This window comes from Clupea harengus, chromosome 5 (genome assembly GCF_900700415.2).
Source record: "Clupea harengus chromosome 5, Ch_v2.0.2, whole genome shotgun sequence".
Classification (NCBI taxonomy): Eukaryota; Metazoa; Chordata; class Actinopteri; order Clupeiformes; family Clupeidae; genus Clupea; species Clupea harengus.
Genome location: NC_045156.1, coordinates 28,279,897 through 28,303,980, shown reverse-complemented (window position 1 = coordinate 28,303,980; position 24,084 = coordinate 28,279,897). Strand labels below are relative to the sequence as shown.

The following is a 24,084-nucleotide window of genomic DNA, read 5'->3' as shown; positions in this document are numbered from 1 at the left end:
ATCTCTGCACAGACAGCTGGAGCTTTATAGCTGTGCATCAATCAACAAGCACTTGCTTATTTGGAAATGCCTTTTTCTGGGATACAGCATGTCACGTGAGTTTTTCTGAGAAGCGCTTAAATAAATGTTTGTTAGAGTAAGTGTTTGTGTGTGTGTGTGTGTGTGTGTGTGTGTCATACTGTATGACTGCATGCATGCGTTGCTTTCCGTTTTCAATGTCACAGGGAAGCAGGGCTATCACCAGGGCGTGTGTCTACACAGTCACCAGGAAACAGTATGATGTTCATGGACACTTTGTCTACCATATTCTTGCTGAGACTACTTCCTCTGTAGATTTTAGATATACGGCCATGACAATGGCCCCGTTTACAGCTTGGGCGATCGGATCACAAATGGACAGCCGAGACACATTGCGTGTCTCGTATCATGCATCTCCATGTGTTAAGACTTTTTTTAACTGCCTGTTTCGCAACTGCCTACTGCCTCGTACACATAAGCCAAATGCACCCCAGACCACCTCCGCAAGTGGTTTGAGTGACTGGATCACAATGCATCTTGGTGGTCTTTTACACGTGTATTTAGTCAGCGATCGCCCAAGACACATTTTAAAACCAAGTGTAAACAGGGTACACATGTCCTTCAGTACATCTTCTTGGAATCCCATGGCTTGTTGGAAAGAAAACAGACGAAGGACCCAAAATGGGAGTGATTGAAGGTGACATTTATTAAATGCCATTTCTCCTCATCAACAGAAGTGCTCAGACGTCATAGTAACACCAGTGAACAAGGAAGAAAAATATTCCAAACTGAAAATGTCAACACATGTTCACAAAAAATAGTTTTTGAGCTGGTGTAGTCGATAACACAAAATAATTACAATTATTTTAACATAATTATTAATACAATTATTCATTTATTCATTTTAATACAATTATTATAACACCCAAAACCAAAATATCCAATTCATTATAAGCTGTCCGTCTGTAGAATTTATGACTAGATACAGTCATTAAACGGTCACTAATTACAGATCAGAATATGATTATGCGGTTGACAAGAATTAGTGCACACCTATTAGTGACCAGTGTCCTCTGCTCTGCGACATAGTGATAAATGCTCTCTCAACCAATCGAAGTCTGTACGCTTTTGTTCCAGGGGTCTTGGCACATTAAAACCATTCACTTGGCAGACTGAACACCAAAGATAAGAGGAGACACTTTAGCTGACCTTGACAGAATACATCATTGCTAGTGCCCTCTCACCCTTGTGGAACTGAACACCTGCTCAACAAGACCATTTACCTTTAACAGACCTCCATTATTGCAATCAGTTAGACTCTATCCTCCCAACCAAAATGGCTGACAACCTCTGAGAACAATGCCTGGATGTAGGGAGAGCTCTGACCTTTGACACAGCCCCAAGGGATATCAACGCAGCTGGAGGGGGTTTGGGAAGCACGAACACCACAAGCCAGCATGAACAAGCTAGAAAATCACAGAGACTTCCAGGCAGTGCCCAGGTCCCGAGACTGAACTTCTCCAGGCCTCTGAGCCGGTTCCCCACAGCCATAAATCTCACTTAATCAGAGATGTTTTTGACCCTCCTCTGTGGTTTCCCCCCTCGCACTAAGAGGACGTCCACAGCTGGAGAATGCAGCAGTACAGCACAAGGAAGACTATTGTTGGGGCGAGTGAACCGTGTCTATATTCAGTGTGTGCATATAATTGACTACACAAGATGGCCTCCAGAACAGAGGAGAATTCACAAGATCGTCCATCCTTTTTCTCCACTGAAAAACAGAATTGGAGTCGAGAGCTGAAAGCCTTCTCTCCTTCATATTGTTTCTATTCCCCATTATGAATGAATGGTCCTGTATCAGGGTTGATTATTCTGTTACAGAGAACATTCCGTTTTTTTCAGCATTTGTCATTTGTGAAGTCACAGAAAAGTGTAATATTCACGGCTTCAAATTTAGATATGCTGTTAAATGGGGGCATCGTTATGAGACTGAAATCTGCCTAATCATGTTAAAAGATGAAAAGGCTGATAATGAGCCCATCCTCGACCCCCTGACTGGCCACGTACCTGCGGCAGCGTGCCGTCTCTGGGATCTCAAGTTTACATAATGGCTCCTACAGGCAATTAACTTGAAACAGAATGAGTTAACCTCCCCTGGCTGCGCTTCGCTACCTGGGGATGAGGCAGGATGTGTGACACCTCTAAAGCAAGGGGAGTGCGGAGAGACAGAAGAGATAGACAGACAGAGAGAGAGAGAAAGAGAGAGGAGATAAAGACAGAGAGATGGAGCCAATCGAAAGCTGAAAGCAAGAAAATCCTTTCAGAAATGCCACTTCAAGCACAAGTAACACAAACATCAAACACTCCACACAGCAATGGGTGCACCTCATCTGAATGGAAGTATGGGGCCGGTGTCCAAACATGCAGGGGGCCATCGTTTAAAAAACAGGCCAAATTGTCCCATTCGTAGCCTTGAGACATCAAAACAAAGGTAATGAATGTATAATTAAACTTTCATTCCCTTCATAATACAAATTAAAATAGAAATTTCTCTGATCCCTTGCCTGGCTCTTATCCTTCAGCTAGCATTGCCATGTGTAGCACTGTGCAAATGAGGGAAAAGGTCAGCTGCAGCTCACGATTGCGTGGCCCCTGGTCTGGCCCCTGGTCTGGGCCCACTGGCTGTCAGAGGGAGACCTCATTACTGGTGCCATTTCAGGCACTAATGAGTGACCGTAAAACACAGGCCCATTTGACCCCAACTGTAAAATGATTTCAAAGACCCATGGAGTCTTAGCAGCACAGCTCAGCACAGAAAGAGGAGTACCCGAGCGGCTAATGCTCTTCTTCCTCCTCAGGGTTCACATGACGTTGTATGTTGTGGAACCTTGAAATCAACACACAGGAAGGCCTCCCCCTGAATGACAGGAAATCAGATACAGTAAAACAGGCCGAGTATTCTCTCTGTGTTTGGACGTGAGGGTGAGATATAGTAAAACAGGCAGAGTATTCTGTCTGTGTTTGGACGTGAGGGATTCACAGCGAACATCTGAGGACAGCCACTTGTGTCTGGAGTGGACACTCTGCCAAAGACACACACTATGAAAAGAAAAGGGGAGAGGAAACTGGCATGCAGATGAATAAACGCCTGCCTTAACTGGCATTGGCTGGAAAGTCTCCAAGCTCAGGATCCCCCCCTCCCCTCCCCCTCCATTTTCTTGTAAATGTCTACGGGCAATGTGTGTAAAATAAACAGCATCGGGAGGAATGAGCTTGTTTGGTGACCGTATCTCCAGGCTTGCATTGGCAGCATGTGATAACACACATACACCCCTCTCCTCCTTTCTCCTCCTCTCTCCACCCCTCTCCACCCCTCTCCACCCCTCTCCACCCCTCTCCACCCCTCTCCACCCCTCTCCTCCCCTCTCCTCCCCTCTCCTCCTCTCAGCAGGGAGACAAAAGCTCCTGCCTCCCAGCCAGTTTTTACCCACCTAATCCCCAGCCCAGTGGCAACATTAGTAAGGTGTTTTGGTGCAGTGCTCATAGAGCGTGAGCCCATTATACACTATAGGTCTGCTCACTAGTGTGTGTGTGTTAGAGCACCTCTGGCCAAAGGATGGCCCGGAGTGAGCACTTTTAGAAGGAGCTGGCCAATCTCTGAAGTTCCCTATTAGAAGTGATGGCAGGCACTTGATGGCAACTTGGGAAGTTTGATTGTGGAGCATTAAGCTGACCAAGGCACATGGCGCTGGGCAGTATCGATTGCGTTTATTGCACAGCACACCAGTCAGCTTTTTAGATCTTTTTTTCACAAGACACATTATCCCCCTCTCTGCCTCATCATCTTTGTTTCTCTCTTTCGCTCTCTCCTTCTCTCTCTCCCTCCCTCCCTCCCTCCCTGACGCTCTCACTCTCTGCCTCCCCACAGTAATATTAGGTTTCGCCCCGCCATCATCTGCTGATCTGCTCACTACGGACTCCATTTTCAGGATGACTAACTCCACTCTTGTTTCATTTTATAATCTGTGTGATGGACACAACAGAGCTGATCCAGATTTCAGCTGTCGCCTTCAAGTTGTTAACACACACACACACACACACACACACACACACACACACACACACACACACACACACACACACACACACACACACACACAGAGAGAGAGAACACTGACTTTTAAGTTCCGTCACAAATCTTCTGAATTTAAAGAGTACCTCACGGGAAACGTAATAATAAAACAGAAATAAATCATGTTCTATGTCATATAGTGCTTTGAACCAAAGCCACAAAAGCTCAAAATCCTCAAAAGGTGAATTGCTATGGTGACTTGGAGAGAACCGACATGAAGGGGCGCCTGCTGTGTTCTGGGCTGACATGCAGTCTGATGCAGACGAGCTCTGATCCACGTGTACAGCCCGCCTCCTTTCCTTTAACAGATAAAAACAGGATTGCAGATGAGTTTTTTCATTTTCAGATGAGAAGACAAGAGGAATACAGTTCCAGCTCGTGATCAACAGCTGGCGGAAACTGCAACTGACGGTGCAAGCTACGACCAGCCTCTTGCAAATGTTCTTTCTTGGCTGATGAGAGAGCCTAACCCTTGTTCACAAAGCGCTGTTTGCAAAACTGACATGCTTTGTCCCTGGAAAGAACAACAAGCATTCATTGGTCTGTAACCCAGTCTATGCCAGCCTCTCCACAGCTAATGGAGTCAATGGAGCCTCTGGTGGAATGGAAACTATCATTGTACTGCCCAGCAGCCTGGCTGGAGCGCCACATTCCCTACTGTTGTCAACTCCCAGATCCAACTGTTCCTTTTATTTCCAACAGAATTAGTCTATACTGGGATGTGCATTTTTTATTTCACACAGACTTCTGTACAGAATCCCAGAGAGAGAGAAAAAAAAACAAAAGGGCTTGGTCTGACTGCTGTGAGGGGACTGGCCATCATTGAGTGGGCTGTTTATCCCAAGTCTCGGTCTGCTCAGGAAGAGCAGCGATAGCCGGAGCAACGCGTCCACGCACAGCATTGATTTTTCTTCCCCTCCCATCTTGCCAGACTGTCATCAGCGTGTTACATGAGCCCGTTGCCCTGAGCAACCCAAAGGCCCCAGCTCTGGAGACACGCCCTTTTGGGGGGGGGGCCGGCTGTCAATCACGCGACTGCGGCCCAAAAGTCTTCCCAGAGCGGAGCGAGCACAGGAATTAGCCCAAGTGCACAGCGTCGCCCCGGCAACCCACCACTGCAGCGCGAGGCTATCTCCAAGGAGTTGATCCAGAGAGACGTGCTGAGGAGAGAGAGAGCAGTGGAGAGCTGGGGGATGGGAGCCTCGTCCATGCTCATGCATGGTGACATGACACACACACACAGCCCTTCCCACCACCTGCATACACACTCACACACTCGCATATACACACACACACACACACACTCACGAATACGAATACGAACACACACACGAATACTCACAAACACACACACACACACACACACACACTTTTGTTCCTGGCTATTCGGCTCAGCAGTGGAGGATGTGTCACCATCGTCACACTGACTGTCATAACAGGACTTGAGCTGGTTTTCTGTGCTCTGTATTTTATGTTGCTGCTGATATGAAATAAACATTGACACAGAGGCTATAAATAAACCGTAGGTTTTTCTACTTTTCTCCCAGGCAAACCTGAGCTGCTCAGCCAGGCAATAGACATCAGACTGTTTATGAAGAGTGTGAGGCACCGATCACAGAGGGCACAGATGCCTGATTGAGTGTGAAAAGCAAGTTGAAGTAATTTACAATCCTGAGTCAAAATGACAGAATGAAATGGTAAGACACACCTTGGTAGAACATATATGTATGCTGCATTACCTGACACCTACCAAGAGAGCCCGTCACTAGCATGAGGAGGTTTAAAGGGAGGCTCATGTGACCATATGCAATGTTATATTCTGCAAGAATGAGGAGGTTTAAAGGGAGGCTCATGTGACCGTATGCAATGTTATATTCTGCAAGAATGAGGAGGTTTGAAGGGAGGCTCATGTGACCGTATGCAATGTTATATTCTGCAGGGATGAGATGGTTCAAATGTTGACTAATACCGAGAGAGAAGGCGGTCCCTCTAGTGGGAGGGTGGCTGGCCCTGACTTTTCTTCCCAGCATCCTCTCTGTCCGTCTGCTCCCATTGGCTGTTTGAGCCAAAAGTCTCTCAGCGCTTGGAAAGAAACAGATCCCTCCACCAGCACACATGTACCACAGACACTCCTCCACCAGCACACATGCACCATAGACACTCAGTGTCTTCTTTGAAGCAAATGCCCAGCGGGGCAGGGGATGACAAAAGGCAAAGTGATACAAGAGTAACATTTTGCGACCCAGCCAAGAAAAAGAAAAAAAGAGAGAGAGAGAGAAAGGCAGAATTCCCCATCCTTTTTCCCCCTCTTGTCAACACCAACCAACCTCTCTCTCAAGGAGGTCTCTCATTCCCCCTACTTGTTAAGGAAAATAATCCCTAATAGCATCATCAATTATTCACAAGAATTCCCCTCCAGTCAATGCCAAGATGGGCTGCCAGGCCTGGAGCTAAGATAGCACAGAGTACCAAGGGAGAAAGGGGCCCTTGCTCTTGAGGAAGCTCTGGCATACTGGAATCATGCAGCAGAGGGGCCGTCTGGTCACTTGAGGGGGAGCACCAGGTGGTTCTGGTTGGCCCATGACGACAGGAAGCACTGGCTAACAAGGTGTGTCTGCGGAAGGGGACGGAGAGCAGTTAGCAGTTAGCAGTTAGCAGTTAGCAGTTAGCAGTTAGCAGTTAGCAGTTAGCAGTTAGCAGTTAGCCCCTGAACACTGCAGTGCAGCAGCGCTTTGGCTGCGAAAGCCCAGCGGAACAATGGAGCGAAGAGAGGCAGTGCCACCATTACTCCCCCCCCCCCCCCCTCAAGTGCTGGAGCCCTACATCAAAAGGCAGCCAATTAATAAAACCGGTCTTTGCACAGGCTAGCCTGACTCACACATTCCACTGTACACAGCGATAAAAATAGAGGCTGTTCCTCAGAGTCTGATTGTTATTATCAACATCGCGGAGACTTGACTACGAACAAAAGAAGATGGCTTAGCTCCGGCTAATTCCTGCCTTCATTTTCTCTCTTGTTTACTTAACCCAAGCGACCCAGCCCCAACGGCAACCCCAAGGGGCCACAGACAGGCCCCCCTAATATCAATCCCCAAGCTTATGCCACAACCAGATTGTCTTGTCTGTTTCTGTCGCAACAGCCGGGAGACAACAAGAAAATCATTTGGATCAACTTAACCCAATTCTTCCCGCACAAATTCTAGTGATCGCTAATTACCATTTCCATAAATACAACAGCTACTGTTTTTCCTTTAACACCACAGACTTATGTGAACGCCCAAACTGGGGAATAAGAAGTTGGTAACGGTCTGTCTTGCAAACTTTTTGTCCCCCCCCACATTCCTCCTCACATGGGGAGGTGCGTGTTAGCCTGACGCTGCCATAGCTCTGCCTGCTGCTGAGAGTTTCAGAGACTCTGGGCTTAAACCATCATGGATACAGTGAGTGGCCCTGCTGTGTTAGCCATGGAAACTCCTTGGCAAGGCAGCGAATGTTGTATAAAAGCATGGCATCATGGCATGGCATCATCCAGCCCCTGTGGCCTTCCAACACTGACATTTTTTCTGCTCTCAGAGAGATCTTTTGCATTGTGTCTGGTGTTGATGGTAGTTTTCATTGAATTTCATCTTTTTAGTGAAACATTATGGATATTTCGCACACCCTCTGCAAAGCAGTCATTGCCCTGACTATTAATCATGAATGATAAATGAATAATCTCATTCTTTAACACCGTGGAAGCCATACTGGTGTTCCCATACTCCTTTGCAAACAAAACTATGACACATGCAGGCCCCCATGGGTGTAACACAGGTGTGAACACAACAACCTAATCCCCAGTGGACAGGACCTTATCATTGTCTGTCTGACCTGTGCATTCCACCTGCTGAATGCATTCTTGTGGGTTTATGTCTTTTCCTTTCCCTGGTTAAGAATGGTGTTACGCCCCTGGAATGGTAACATCTATCAGAACTAATACTCTGAAACCTATTTGAAGCACAAAAAAAGAAACAGAAATAAACACTATCTGTATGCCAAAACTTGAGGAGTGAAAGCACACGAACCTTAGTGCGCACTCCCTCGAAGATGGGACACCGGGGCGCACAAAAGGTTTCAAAACATTCAATTATCAATTCTGTATGCATCAGGGCCAGATCGGTCTTTTGGGCTCGCTGCTGCTGTCCGCTCAATGTGTGTGACCGCTGGCCTGCACAGCTCTGACGTTTGGCAGCAGCTCCAGGCTGCTATTGAATAGCTTTCAAATTGGCAGTGCCAGACACCCTTTCAGAGAAGTCGCCTTTTTTGGGGGTTTCATAAATCACAAACTCATCGAGTCTCAGTGAAAAAGCCCAGCTAGGATCAAATGCTAACCAGACTGCAGTCCTCTAATGCTGCTGGGATCCCTTCATCCGGCATGATTACTAAATGAAGCAAGAATTGTCATGAAAAGACCAGACGTTAAACACCTACCGTCTCTGACAGCTTAAATGCCTATTCGGTGAGATTTTTACAGCCATAGTTTATTCGTGAAACATTCTATGGCTTGCTGAGAGGCATGCATGATATAAGGAGTTCATCTTCCATCATATCTCCATTTATTCTCTTTATCCAGTCCACTGGTACAGTGACCTATATGAGGAGAGTGCTGAGCATTTGATTTGTCAATCCTCTTCAGTACATAACTTGGCCTTGACAGTGAGGTGATTAAGGGCTTAAGAATACTCCAAAAACGTCTGCGCATTTCTGTCTCCAAAGTATACTAGTTTGGCTGTTGTCGATGTACCAGCAGCCAGCGGGTACAGGGCTGTGCAGTGAGAGAAACTCACTCCCTGACACCTTAGCAGATGTGATAGCGGCAGGCGCTAGCACCCATGGGTTTTTCCCTCCTTGCTAGCACACCCACCTCCCATTCCCAAGGTAGCGAGTTCGAGTCTTCGGCTGCGGGACTGAGCTTGTCCACACAATGCAACGGACACGGACACATCTCTCAGTGCACAATGTCAATCGCAACGTTTGAAATAATATCTCTACATTGTGTGAATCTGCAGCCAAGACTACTTTTATCTAGGTCTGTCATTTTCTAGGCCCCTTCATAACAGTCTACTCCTTTCTCTAAATAGGGATAGTTACCTACCTCAAAATACCACCGCTGGTCATCTGATCAGGTATGATTCACTAAAGCATACAAATAAATGACACTCTTATTGTATTAGCCAGTCTCCAGTGCTTTTATTCCCAGGGAGCAAACGTACTAATGGAAATGTGCATCTGTACTAGAAGTTGCTCTGGATAAAAGCATCAGCTAAGTGAGTAAATAGCGTAAACAGATTTAGTTTCCTCTTGCCTCAGTCAACGTGCACATGCCCGCGTGGACACGGGAGTTGTACAGAGAGTCTGCGCTGAGCGTCCTGGTGACTAGTGCACAGAACTAAACGTAGCCGTGTCTGCAGAAGTACAGTTTACAGTTGACCCGGACTTGACAGCTGCTGAGGTGACGCTTCACCGGGTTATGTTGGTACGTATGCTATCACAAGAGTAAAACACTCACACATAACAACATGACAGATATTTATCTTGGTCACAACTACATTAGATAAAGATTAAATAAAGATGAGCCTTCCTCTGCAATGAACTACACAGGGAGGGACATTTCAGGTGGCGAGATGCTAATCGAATTCCTTTAGCAGCCCTCGTCACATCTGTTGCACTCTGAAGGTGACCCAGCAGGAAGTTAACAGGCTGTAAAAGAGCCGCCAACCACAGGCCCTCGCACTGCCACACACACACACACACACACACACACACACACACACACACACACACACACACACACACACACACACACACACACACACACACACACACACACACACACACACACACACACACAAGCACAAGACGCTGTGTGCATCACCTGTGCTGTGCCACAACAACGAGGAGGCCTGATGTGTCAAGACACACACATGCTGAAAAACATTACCGAGAGAGATAAGACCTGACATGTTTCTCACCCGGACGGAAACCCGTTCAGAACAGGAAATGGTGGTGCTCGAGGGGAATGGGGCGGGGCAGTCACAGCTAAGCAGATCTTGCACCCACAATGAGTGTCTCTGTAATTGCACACACAAGGCAGGTTCCTCCATTCACCTGGCACTGCACTCACACAGACACAGACGCATTCCCCATTCAAGAACAGACAAGCAGGCGAGCGAGCGCACAGGTAACTGCCAGCCTGGCTCACAGAGCACTGGGCTACACACCCTGAAATCCTAAATGAATCACCTTTGATCAGAGAGAGAGAGAGAGAGAGAGAGAGAGCAATGGGAGACATTAGTTGGACATGATATCCTTGACCCTAAAGGTTCACTGCTAAATGGCCCAAAGAAATAGAGAGCAAAACTAGAGCATGAAAGATGCACCATGCCATCGATTTCTGATGTAACAAGTAGCCTTTACCTTCAGACATTTGAAAGCAGCCCCCTGCTTGTTGCAGCTCTGCAGTCATCATACAGACATAAAGGGATGGAGGGGATGAGAGGGTCTCTAGCTGAGCCCCCCGCTAATCACAAAGGGTCACATTTAAAGCTGCAGTGGCTGCCAGGGAAGGCAGCCAACAGAACAGGACAGGCAACCTGCTCTCTCTCTCTCCCTCCCTCCCTCCCTCCCTCTGCACCTCTCTCTCTCCCCCCGGCCTCTCTCTGGGGTGGGGGTGGAGCGGGCCAAGGAGAGGCCAGCCGCCCGGAGATAACTAACAGACAAATCTAATAAAAAAAACAAGCTCTCAAAAGACAAGCAAGCCATGTGAGCCACACCATATGGCCAGGCACCATAACACGGGAGTGGTTTCGACGGATTAGGAGACGGAGGGGAAACGCTATGTGTGACCGCTGAAAATGTGGTATAGGCTGGTTTTATATCAAGCCAATCGAGAAAAGAAGAGGAGGCATTTGGCTCTAAGCTTAAATGGATGCACACGGGTCTAAGATTAGAATTGTGTGCATGAGCTTGCCATTGTGTGTGTGTATGTGTGTGTGTGTGTGTGTGTGTGTGTCCTAATCTTTTGTGATCTCAAGGATTTGTTAGCCTCTTGTCATTTTCCACCTAAAATGACAAAATAGGCTAAAACTACTCTCTCTTTCTCCTAAGCAGGACCCCATCTACACCACACCACACCACACCACAAAGCTGTGATAACATGGCCGACTGCGACGACACCAGCACGAGACTCTCCTCTCAGCCGAGTGACATCCTTCAAAGGCCAAGCACTTCCACATTTCTTTCCCATTACTCAAGACTCCATTCCAGTCCTCATTTCAGTCATGTCAAATGCATGTTTCTGTAGCCGTGGGCAGCCATGAAGGGTTCCTCTTCCTCCTGCAGCTCTTCTTCTGTGCTCTCTGGTATCCTGCTTGCCCCCCGTGCGTGGAACTGTGGGAAGGGGGTGGAGGGCCTAACAGGATCCAATTCAAAAGCTGTCGCTCTTCTTTTTCTAAAACGCAAGTTCCAGCTCTCGTCTGTATGGAGGGTCTCCATTGAGATGCAAATGGCGCACTCAGCCAAGCAGCTTACACATACATGCAGAGGGCCAGAGCAGAGCAGAGGCATCCGAGGCCTCGCTCTCTTTCAATCTCTCCTCCTTCTCTCTCTCTCTCTCTCCCTCCCTCTTCCCTCTCAAGCATTCCTCCTCCAGTCTTCCCTGAAACTGTTCGCTCAACTGCATCGCATTAGGGAAACACAAAATGATGGCGGCAGTATTCTGCTCTGGCTTAAGAATTTGCACAAGAGTAAACGTATAAAATGTGGGACACATTCACACAGTCTCTCCATGATGCCTCGGAGTCTCCAGAACGTAATTATGCGCAGGTCAAACCACCAGACTGATGTGCGCCTTTTATGAGAGCAAAGTTCTCCAGAGAAAATGGAACCCTTCAGGAAGACTCTTCTGAACTCCGACTGGAAACCCCCTGATCATAAATCAATACACTGTGCAGCTTTTGCGAACAAATGTGTGTCATACTGTGTCACAATTCCTCTCCTTAAAATTGTTTATTGGTAAACATACATCACCATATGTAATCAGAAATCTACACCAAATACATTCTGTTAAAAAGGTGACCAATATTCTATATTTAGAAATATCCATAGAGACAGACAGACATAACCTGCAGGGCAGCTGCCAGGATCTCCCATCTTCTTTCATTTCCCTCTACCCCCCCCACCTCTCCCCCCCCCTCTCCCCCCCCCACCCCCACCTCTCTCCCCCCCGTCTCTCCCCCTCTCTTTACACAGTTCTTTTTTTCAAACCACACTTTCCACTAAAAAAAACAAACAGAGCTGGGAGACAAGCAGAGTTCCCCAAACTCCTTCTTTACCCAGAAGGTCTCAGAACTCGCGCACGCAGAGACACGGCACGACACACTTTGTGGATTTTCCTCTCTTTCCCTCTCAGAGCAGAGAAACAGAATAGGCATCAAACGTATGGAGCGAGAGAAAGAGAAAGGGGCCCTTGTTCAAAGGCCGTACTGTACTGTAACCCTGGGAAACAGTGGGCACTCAGGCGGCCATATTGCTCCCCACATGCTGGCCGCACACACTGTGAGCAGGCCATGAATCACAGGACACTATGGTGGAGGAGCAGCAGCAGCAGCTTTCACATTCTTTCACCAGCATGTGTAGCCAAAAATGGGCCATCTGGCCCAAGACTTGGGCAAGTTCATCAACATGCATTGCATAGATTTCAGGGTGGGAAACACAGGTTGCCGAGTTGCCTCCTGATTCTTGGGGCAATTCAGAATATGTGTCTATCAAAAAAAAGCAGGGGAAGTTAGGAGGGTGTTACGGCATGAATCGAGTGTCAAGTCTTGGGACAACTCTCCTTGTTCACAAAGTGGATATGGAGTCTAACTGGCCTGATGAAATCTCAGAAGGGCACAGATAACATCAAAGACAACAAGGGTGTTGAGTGTCTGGGATCGTAAATCAATCATCTTATCTGGGTGTCTTCCAGGAGAGGACAAGCGGACGTTGTTTTGTTCAAGTAAAAACAACACCTGTCTTGTGACAAATGGACACCCTGACAGACCTGTTTGAAACTTGTTCAAGATGATATGCCCTAAATATGTGGACCGAAACTAGGTCTTTGTTTAACCAACCAATACCATGGATGACTGACTGATTCTGCTGCATGTGTTTACACACTAGAAGTGTGGTTGCCCAGTCTAAACAGATGCCAGGACCCGAGGCCTATACCACGCAAGCAAGTTCAACATACCCAGGGTGTCTCTTTTTCGTTAGCTGGCTTGACAAACCCTAACAACAGCGGTCACGCATAAGCGATGTCACGACGGTGGCCATCAACTCGTTAAGTCAACCCAGGTTTTCCCAATATAGCAATGAGCGCGTTCACGTAAAAGGAGTGGTGATAACCAATCGCAAACATGGAAGGGTTTATAGCCGCATATCTCTCTCAAGAAGAACAACCCATAATCCTTACAAAATATGAAGAATTTAAATCTACAATACAAGCTAAAAGCAACATAGTTGCTGCAGCCAGAGCCAGGACAAAAAAAAAATTGCAGACTGTGTGAATGTGCACATTTATAGGCTTATCAATAACACTGCCCCATCCTTATGGCACGAGTAGATCTGACTATAATCACAACTGTGTAATCCATTAAATGAATGGGTTGCTTAGATGTATTCTTATGGTGTGTAAGTCAATAGTAGAGACTAGGGATGGGCATAATTAATCGACGATCGATTAATTGATCATTAAGAATTTCCTCGATGAAATAATTTTTTCATCGATTAAAACTAATGCATGTTCTGTTGCGTAGTGTGCGTGTAATTTATTTATTTTAGTGCTGTCAAAGTTAACGCGTTATTCTATGAGATTACTGTGGCGGAGATTAATGCAATCAAATATTTGAACGCAGTTAACGCAACTTTGTTTACTTCCGGTGCGCGTTGACCCGTGGCACGAAACCGCCCCTTGTCTGCAGTCAGTTAGATAGAAGAGACCGAGACGGTAGTTGAAGATGGAGAGAGCTGAGGGATTGTTGGGCGGAAAGTTTCTGTTTAAGAGGCCAAAATGACAGAACAATCGACAAAACTAAAGTTGTATGTAGCATTTGTCAAGCTGAATGTAGCTATCACAGAAGCAGCTCATCTTTAAGTTATCACCTTAATGCAAAGCACCCGACAGAAAGCAGTCCCAGGTTAGATGGTCGCCAACCCACACTCCACGACTTCTCTAGGAAATTAACTAGACCAGTCCGTGAAAAGGTTACCAACGCTGTAGCAGTTTAGGTTGCGGGTGACTGTCGGCCCATCAACATAGTTGAAGACGGTGGGCTGACTGAGGTGATTCGAATTGCTTCAGCGGACAATTCTTACGATTTACCGTCGAGGGGCACCATTGTGTCTCGCATACATTCCTTGGCTGATGGCGAGAGAGCACGAACAAAATACAATTAAACAACAGTGTCTAAAATAATGAATGAAGTGATTACTCGTTAATTTATAAGATTTAGTCTTTGAAAGAAAACAAACTTTTAATCACGATGAATCTAGATGAATGCATTTCAAAATGTGAGATTAATTAGTTAGAGAGAAAAAAAAACGAAGGTCAGTTGTGTTTATGAGCACCGGCTTCTAGCTGTCGGCTCCGCTGCTTAAGAGTACAGCAGCGCATATTTTCAAGTGTAACCATTGAACGGATCCCGTTTAACTGCCACAAGAGTTGTCCATCTTGTAAGTTTAACTGCCACAAGAGTTGTTCATCTTGTAATAAATATCTCAATGAGGAAACACGCTGTGTTTTTTCTATTTTCACTGCATTTTAATATAGCCTATAAATAGTGAATTTTAATATAACAATATTAATGATTAATCGAAAATCGATCGTTAATTCTCCCGACGATCGATTAAGACAATTTAATCGAATGCCCATCCCTAGTAGAGACATTCTTCCAGCTGCAACCTTGGCGATGTTACACGGTCCCTCTCGGGTTAGACCCTCTCACTATCTGCACACAGAGGCCCACGGAATCTCCCAAGAATGGTTACGCCATTTTCCAAGAGAATCGATTGGTCAGTAACCTACTCCATAAGTTACCATAGCGATACACCCCAGTAAAAAGTGAACCACCATCATGGTGCTGTAAACTCAGGGCTTAACCTAAAGTGACCTCACTAACCCCAAAATCCAGCCCCCCAGGTTTGATGCATCCTCTAGATGAATACATGTCAATCTCTAAGTGAGAGCCAAGTCTGTTGTTATGTCTAAGACCGAGCAACTAGAAAATATGTGGGGTGCTTGCACTGGAAGGTTAACACACTTATAAATAAATAAATAAAACACTTTAATAACAAGTGTGCCAAAATGCATCTTGGGGCAGAAAGATGTGCATACCTGATAACCCACAGGAGAAGAAACTAGTTCATCTGGAAGGGCTGTCTGAGCGAAGTAGAAACCAATGACATAACAGCCACTGCACAAGGGAGAATCTCCGAAATGATCAGTGATACTGACTGATACATTAAGCCATATATGGTTAAATGATCTTTAATTGCATGCTTAATGAAATGCACAATCCATCACTGCTGTCTACATTTATCTCTGCATGGCAACATAGCAACTGGCTTTACAAAAGATCCATTAAGAATCCAATGATGTCGCCATCTCCTTCTCTCTCCCTCTCATTCTCTCCCTCTCCCTCTCCCTCTCATTCTCTCCCTCTATCTCCCTCTCTCTCTCTCTCTCATTCGCTCTGGCATTGGAGCATTCACACACCCCAGTAGCAATAACTCACTATATGACAAGTGCAATTTAACACTGCATCTCATTAGCTGGGCTGAGCCAACAAAAGGAACACCTCTCAATGTCAGAAAGCACCCCCCTACCCCACATGTTTGTGTCTCGAAAACCCGAGTCTCTCTCATACGGTAGCGCTAAGGATGAGCAATGAGCGCAATTCTCCCTGAATTAGCATCAGAGCCATCCAGGGGCCTAGTCTTGCATGTTGCCTTAATAAACAGAGGCGACGCATCCATGGCGACGCATCTATGGCGAGGCTAGACACAAACTGGATAACTGATGCTCGGGTGCACAACAAGGCCTCACAATTAAATGGTCAAGCATGGCTGATGTGGGACACCCCTAGCATCCAGTGACGGTGAAGGGCAAAGGGAGGGGAAAAGTTATCACAAATCTGAAGAGGTCACAGTGTGTGTGTGTGTGTGTGTGTGTGTGTGTGTGTGTGTGTGTGTGTGTGTGTGTGTGTGTGTGTGTGTGTGTGTGAAGAGGCACTGAGGGGGGAGGGGGTGTAAACACACACATGGGCAAACACTGTTTGTAAAACTGTGAAACTAACCACTAATGAGGTGCTGTTCTGCCAGATCTATTCTTGATTCTGGATGAAAAGGGCCAATATGAACTCCCTTACTGCACCACAGGGTTACCGTGTGAAGCACAGAGGCAGCTTTATCCCGGAGGTGTCACTCCCATGCAGCCATAGCAGGTGCCAGTCTGAGCACGCGGGGGGGGGGGGGGGGGATCTCCTCAATTCACCCTGGCTTTGAACCCATCCCTGTTAACCACAGTGACGTTTATGGATGTTCTCAATCTCCCTGTTGGCCTGGTGCTTCCTCTGGTCTCTTCTATCGCCCGGCCTGCGCTCAGCCATCTCCTTCCCTCTATAATTCATTTTCATGTCCTACATTATTTACAACATTTTTAAAGAGCTCAGCTTTTTTTTTTCCCCCCCATCTCAACCTAAACCATTCCTGCCTTCCTTCTCGACACCCGCCCATTACATAAGTAAGACACTGAATGATGAGGCGTACGATGAGGACAGTAATAATGATATTCTAGACATTCTTCCTATAACTTTTTGTTGGTGATATGAAGGACGTTTGCCTATGACAGTAATGGGAAATGAACACGCATCAAAAACTGACCCTGATAATATAGGATTCTGAAAAATTGGTTGAGTGTGAGATTAACATACTTGATAATAACAAAATCTGGGATTCAATGCTTGCAAAAAGAATTCAGCACTGTAGTATTTGACTAATAGCCTCACAGGATTAGGCTAAATAACAATTTACCCTCAGCTTGACAAAAAGTGCTCATCCATCCCATCCCTCGAAGTAATCCAACACAGCTGAGCATAGGCAAAAAGCTCATAGAGCATAGGCTCTATGGAAACCAGTCCACAGCAAAAGCGAATATTTAATGACCGTTATACAGATCTCTTACACACTGCTACTTTTTGGTAGGCTATACATTAAATACACCAGAGCAAGGTGTCACAACAGCATGGAAACAAGGCTTCTGTGTGTGTTACAAACCACAGCCTTATAGTTACTAGCATAGGATCTGTGGATAGTGGATGAACAAACTGATAAATAGACGATTAAGGCATGACGGATGGTTAACTCTTTGGTTTACTTCGAACAGTGGGGAAAAAGGTATTACTTCTCTGGCAATATGGCACCTTATTTACTCACTATTACCTATTCGCATCTGAAGGCCGTGACCTGGGTTCCACCGATACCGCGTGAGAGCTGATTCCATTAAGATCTATGTGAAAAGGGTCTGGTCGAACCCACATAGTAGTGTCATCTAGGGCTCAAACATACACGGGCACACATAGGAAATCAGCTTAGTGCATAACATCCTTTAATGTGTGCTCGGCATGCACTCAAGCGAAGTGTCAAGCATCAATAAACAATATTAAAAGGCAAGCCGTCTTCTACAATGGCCTACAAATATCGACGGAATGATGCAAGGCTTTCAAAGGGTGTTTGGGCGTCATGGCCAATGATGGAGTTCATGTTGCGGTATCATAGGGACAAAACGCAAAGGTCCGCAGCCTCTGTTCTATATTTGATTACGACGCTGCAGTGGGAAGAATTCTGGATGCAATCATATGATGTGCATTCAGTGTTAACGCTGATCGCCGATCCGGTGCGACAAATGTAAGGTTTTTTTTTTAAGCGTGTCAGAGGGGCACTGGGGGTGCGTAAAACGTCAACAAAGGAGAACAATTAAAGGAGTTCCACCCATCTGTGCGCGGAGCATGACATTACAATGATCGTTCTACCCTGCAACAAAGCGCGCAGCCTCCAGCTTGCGAATGCATGACCCAAATCAAACAAGACCATTCATACAACGGTAGTGAATGCCTGACAATCCACTGCTGAAATAAAAGAAAAAAAGAGATTCTTCGTCCACCTCAATGACGAACAGTCGCTCTCAAGGCGTAGAATCTGGGTGTTGCCAAGAGTATCAAACGTTAGATCCTTAACGTTACGTCAAGCAACAAAATAGCCATTTTTAGGGTGAAGTTATCATGTAATTTGATTACAGAACAAGGCTCATGACTGTAGTCTACTCTTTAGCATGGCTGGGGTTCATTTAGACCACGTATTTTATGTGTAGGCTACAACGAACAGAAGATGACAACATTTGTTGCAATATTAGCAAGTGAGCAGAAGTGGAGATGAAACAGCTACCTGTTTCAAGTGACGCCTTTACCACAATGGTTTCTTAATTAAAGTTTTTTTCATGAGAATCAGAAGAAAGTGACTCACTGCAACTGTAATCCTGTGATTTTAGCACACTGGACAGATTCACAGAGTGATAACACCTAATTAAAGAAATCCCCCCCCCCTTAAAATCAACGATGTGGCCAAATTGTAACACTGCAATCTCACCTTTGACTTGAGTCTCATATTCTCCGATTATCTCCTTGTCCTTCTTGAATTTAGTTTGAGATGACATGTTTCCTGAGGTATGAATGTAGTAGGGTCCAGTGAGATGTCGAGGCTTTGGGGTGAAAGCTCCTTAAAGTGATCACTCGTATCTTGCAGTGTTTTCTCTCTTTTCTCACCCGTGCTTTGAATCTTCGTTTTAGGCTACTAGCTTGTGTGTCCAACGCCAACGATATCTTTTCGATGATGTCCTCCTCCCTGAAAGTGCCGTAAATAAACACGGGTGTGCAGTTTTAAGCACGACTCGTCAGGCTCACCTGCATTGATATATCGTCGCTTACGGTTACTCCCTGGAGAAGAAAATGCTATGCTATAGCGGAGCTGAACGGGTGCTTTTCCTTTCGTGTGATAGCCATCCAGCGCAAAAGTCAGCAGGGAAAAACAGTAACACAAAATCTTCAGTTCAAAACAAGAAAATAATTAACACGGAAGGACTAAACTTTATGCGTGTGTCCATTCCGAAGTGCGTTCATTGTAATTCTTGTGTCCATATGCTAAGAGGGAACAGCGCGTGTGGTTCAGTGACTGGCCGATATCAGATTAGCTCTCTACTTTGAAATTTTGTGCAGAGCTGAGAATTGAATCGACTCAAGCGTTGCACGGAGACTCCTCCCATTGTAGAACCCCCTCCCTCAACCAATCCAATCAGCCAGCATACACATACACACGCATGCACAAACAATTAGGCTAATTCATTGTGCAACCACCCAGTGGCCTCATAATAAACAAAACGATGACAAAATGTAAACTATATGTAAGAGATACATTTTGTGCAAAACATTTAAACAGTTTTGTCAAAAATGCCAAATATGCCCTGTTTCAAATTGATGAATAACCTACTGAAAGACTGCTGATAAAGATTTTATTAAAATTCTACAAATCCAACTGAATAAATAAGTAAGCAGATAGATGATAGATAGATACATACAGACAGGCAATTGTAAATGACTGATCTGGCAATGGCATCAAGAACAAATGAAAGTCATTTATTCTTGCAGACAAAAATGACCAGGGTGCATGAACCTTCTACATTGCCATGGTAACTTCACCCCTCAAGCCATACTGGCATGTATTAACCTCCAAGAGACTGAGCCTTCCATGGCATGTATGTCGTCAGAACAAAGTGGGAACACAATTTAAGATCTCTAAATGATGTGAAATGACTATGTGACCCCTCTGGACATCTCTTTCTCACGTGCACATCGTGTGTAGGAGGGGAGCGCAAGTTTATGCTCATTTGAATTGTATGTTGAGGTTGAGGGGGAGAGAGGCTGACATGCCAGCTATGTATAGTTCGGCTTTCATCTGCATTCCCTCTAGTTGTTTAATCATTTACATGAACTCGAACAGTATTATTCCCATGTTCTTGAAGGTGAAGAATTTACTCCTTAATGTTTTGTGGATAACAAAGCACATTTCAATGGCTAATGTGATGTTTATCCTGGCTGTCTGCCTCATACGATTAGTTTAGCTTAAAGGCGAGGTCTGCAATTATGTTGTTGCTGGTTGAGCTCAACAGCCAATTACATACATACCCCTCCCTTCAGTGCTCCTGAAGCAACATTGCCAATGTTTATTGGCTGGAGAGAAGTGTACGGCTCGGTCCGAGCCACTTTGTTTGTTTCCGATTTACAGAGCCAGGAAGTTATGCAACCACTGAAGGTTTTTCGAGCACATACACACGGACCAGACAGCTAGAGGACCATGAGGAGCAATTCATTGAATTGGACAAAAAATGTATTGGATTAGAACTGACCCTTTAAGTGTCACCGAGCCTAAACAGTCCGACTGAAAGCTCTCTGTGATTGTATGGTCATGATGTGCTCCTCAGTAAACGCACACCAACAGTTCTGCAGCATAGGGGAAAAGGTTGTGGAATCATTTTGCAGTGAAGGGTTATTAGTGTATTAGCGCGTTAGTATAAATGCCAGATAAGTAATTGTTAACCGTCACAAAACATCATTTTGAATCTACTTCACCTCTACAGCATGTCAATGAGGTGTGGCATGTGCCGTGTCATCGGTGGATATCAGGTGCAGAGACATTCAGAGCAAGAGGCATATGGAGTTGGAATAGTTTCAAAATTCACAAACAACTGTAACACAATTCACAAATGTATTTTGTGATTCACAAATACATTTTGTGTGATTTACAAATGTATTTTTTGATTCACATAGAAATGCGTGTGAACATCCCTGCAATTATTTGAGGATCTATGAGACTTTCCTGACGTGGCTTGATCCACAAATGCGTTTTTTTTTTTTTTTTCAAAAGGACATTCTCTGCAGCCTATCAGATGTCTCTTACAATTACTCAGCCAATCACATGAACGTAAATTCTAGGGTAAGACTGAATGTGATCACATTGCGTTACATCTGCGCAGTGTCCAGTCATGTGGACCACTACACCATAAAGGACAGCTGCCAACCTAGCATTAGATAACCAAAGGGTGATAGGGATATCCCTAACCCAAGATGATTCAAGATGATTGAATGATGATTCACTACCTTGAAAATAACTGTTCCATAGGCTTACATGAACACATAGACATACAGTACTTGTACAGCCATGCAATCTTATAACTACAGTGGTGGAAAGAAACAGAGACTACAAAGAAGGAAGGGTGATTATATTTAGATAATGCCATACGAGGTAGGACATGACTTCTCTCTAGCTTGTTGTTATCCCATAATATTTGCCAGCTCACATACCCCATAGTGTGCAAAACCTCCAGCAGGGGTAAGACTAGAACACCCCTGGGGTTTCTGAAGACCGTGCATAGATATGTGTGCCCTCTCTCTCTCTCTCTCTCTCTCTCTCTCTCCCTCTCTCTCTCTCTCTCTCTCCCTCTCTCTCTTTGTAACCCAAGCTAACTCACACGTGACGGACAGCCATACCTGCCCTGTGTGTCTCTCATCATCATCCTCTCCGTCTGAAATGTCTACAGGTTATTTTCTTTTTTTTCTGACCGTCCATCTTTCATGACCAGCGGGAGCCTCACAAAGGGACACATGAAAGCAGGCACGCAGCACCGCCGAGGAGTGCTTACATCAGGAATTTAAAAAGTGCTTCTGTCCTGGGAAGCAGGGCAGCATCACTGTGAGCGGCCCCCTCCAGATCTGATGATCACTGATGAGGAAAAGAGCTGTGGAGGTGTCAGGGTGGGGGGGGGGGGGGGGGGGGGGGAGGGGGGGGGGTGGAGTAGGGATGGGGTCGGTGGTCATTCATAATTCACCTGTGATGGCGGCCAGCTGTGCTGTGGGCTGCTGTGAGCCGGTAGAAACCCATCCTAATACTTCTCTCTGTTTTGTTTACCACAAAAGAAGTCAGCGAGACTCCCCCTCTGCCTCCTCTCTCTCTCCCCCCCCCCCCCCCCCCCCCCCCGTTGCAAGGCAGAGAATGGAGCCTGGGAAACTATGACTTCACTGTTTCACTGTGACAAAGATCCATTGTGAGCCGCTCTCTGTATTTCATTTGGAGGTGCTGGAGTGGGAGCCACTGCTTGGCTCCTCGGAGGAGCGAGAGGCTGGAGACGGGGGCACGGAGGACAGGCTCTAGCTGGCTCAAATAAGAGCTGAGAAGATTAGGCATGGGAAACAGTGAGTGAGTTGTTTGGTTTGTTACAAGATTGTGCCAGCAGAGCAAAGAAACTATAGGGATACCGTATGTCCCATACATAAATACATATCTTACTGTGCTAATTATTTCTGAAATGGTTGTCATCATTTTTTACCACTGCTGCTTCTAATTACACATCTAAAACATCTGTGCAATCATTAGAGAATGTTTGGAAACCTGGAATAAATGACATGGCAGGTTAAGAGGCCTTAAGAGTGGGAGAGTGTGAATACCCAACTTGACATTTGACCCTTGGAAATCAGAGTGAGAGAACCATAGCTTACAGATAGAGGAGGTCAAATGCTTAGGGGTTAAAGGTTTAGGTCATTCTCTTCTCAGTTAAACTACTATTACTCTGAAATTGAAAGTATGTCACTTCAAAACTATATCTTGCATCCAGGAAATATTTCAAACTAACCCCAGAATGATGGTAGCACTATTCAATTACTTTTTTAATGAGACGTCAAGTTTGGTCAATGGTGTAGCTTTAAAATGAAAAATCTGATCTAATAAGCATTCTGCTTTGGTATATAATGACTAAAACCTAAAACTGTAACCCAAAAGAACTACCATAAATGTAAATGTCACAGCATCGTTGAACTTTGACGATATGCAGGCAAATGCTTCTCAGAAATCTTAAATATTTCCTGCAGCATAAACTTGGCCTACTTGGTTTCCTTTATTGTGAACATCTGGCCTTCAGCTGTAGGGGATATCTATTGTTTTTGACATGCTTAAGTGAATTCAGGTTGTGACTCATTGGTTTCATTTTTCTCACTCAAATGGATATGAGTAACTCTTATAAAGGTAACTTTGAATGAAATCCAGCATAATGGATTTGTGGTTTATCATAATAATTATCGGTCTTACATGATTAAATAATTGTATCCAGGTCAAGTGCAATAGCCTTCTTGAGCTTAAGGGATGACTTAGCCTTGACTGGAATAGAGACTTTTCTCCTCACGGGTTTAGAGACAGCGGGGCCTCTGCAAATATACAGTATATATTGATTATGATGCAGTGCCTCATCCAGGATAAACTCAGGCATGTATGACTAGTCACGCTCACTTAAGAAAGGTTTTCAGTGTGGAGCTCATTTTGTATCTCTCACTGCAGTAATCTATTCCCTCATGAGCAATAGCACAGCAGAAGAACGGACCTGTAAAAGACATTACGCAACCAACTGTCATCCATCTGTTGAAAAAACAGCAAATGCTTCAGTGCTTTCTTTTATCATTGTGAGGCTGTCTTTTGACTGTCTCTTCTGCTGATGAAGACTAGGATGAAGGGCAACAGGGCAGCCCACTAAAGGTTAGACACAAGGCCGATAGAGTGGTTCCATTGTCCCTGTTCTGATTTACTTTCAAATGCAAAATACCTGCTTTCCATCCCTCCCAAAGGAGAGCATCAGTACATGAGGGTAAGTCCATTAGGCTATGACGGTGTACTTACCAAATGACTGCCAGGTTCTGTGATTACAACACAATATGGTGAGGGGGAACTGCATCCAACAGGCATCACTTGGTATGCTTTCCTAAATA

At 45.4% G+C, this 24,084-nt stretch overlaps 1 protein-coding gene across 4 annotated transcripts in view; it reads right to left on the bottom strand.

Moving 5' to 3' along the window:
* srgap3 (SLIT-ROBO Rho GTPase activating protein 3) overlaps positions 1-19,651 on the bottom strand; it is a 76,868-nt gene extending 57,217 nt beyond the window's left edge. For 2 of the 4 annotated variants that reach the window (XM_031568421.2, XM_031568422.2), the window contains exon 1: positions 18,869-19,651. In XM_031568421.2, the coding sequence (XP_031424281.1) occupies positions 18,869-18,935 (67 nt within the window). In that variant the 5' untranslated portion in view covers positions 18,936-19,651. The remainder of the gene's footprint in view (positions 1-18,868) is intronic. The other 2 variants (XM_031568423.2, XM_031568424.2) reach the window with 1 other exon arrangement.
* Positions 19,652-24,084: the final 4,433 nt, after the last annotated feature.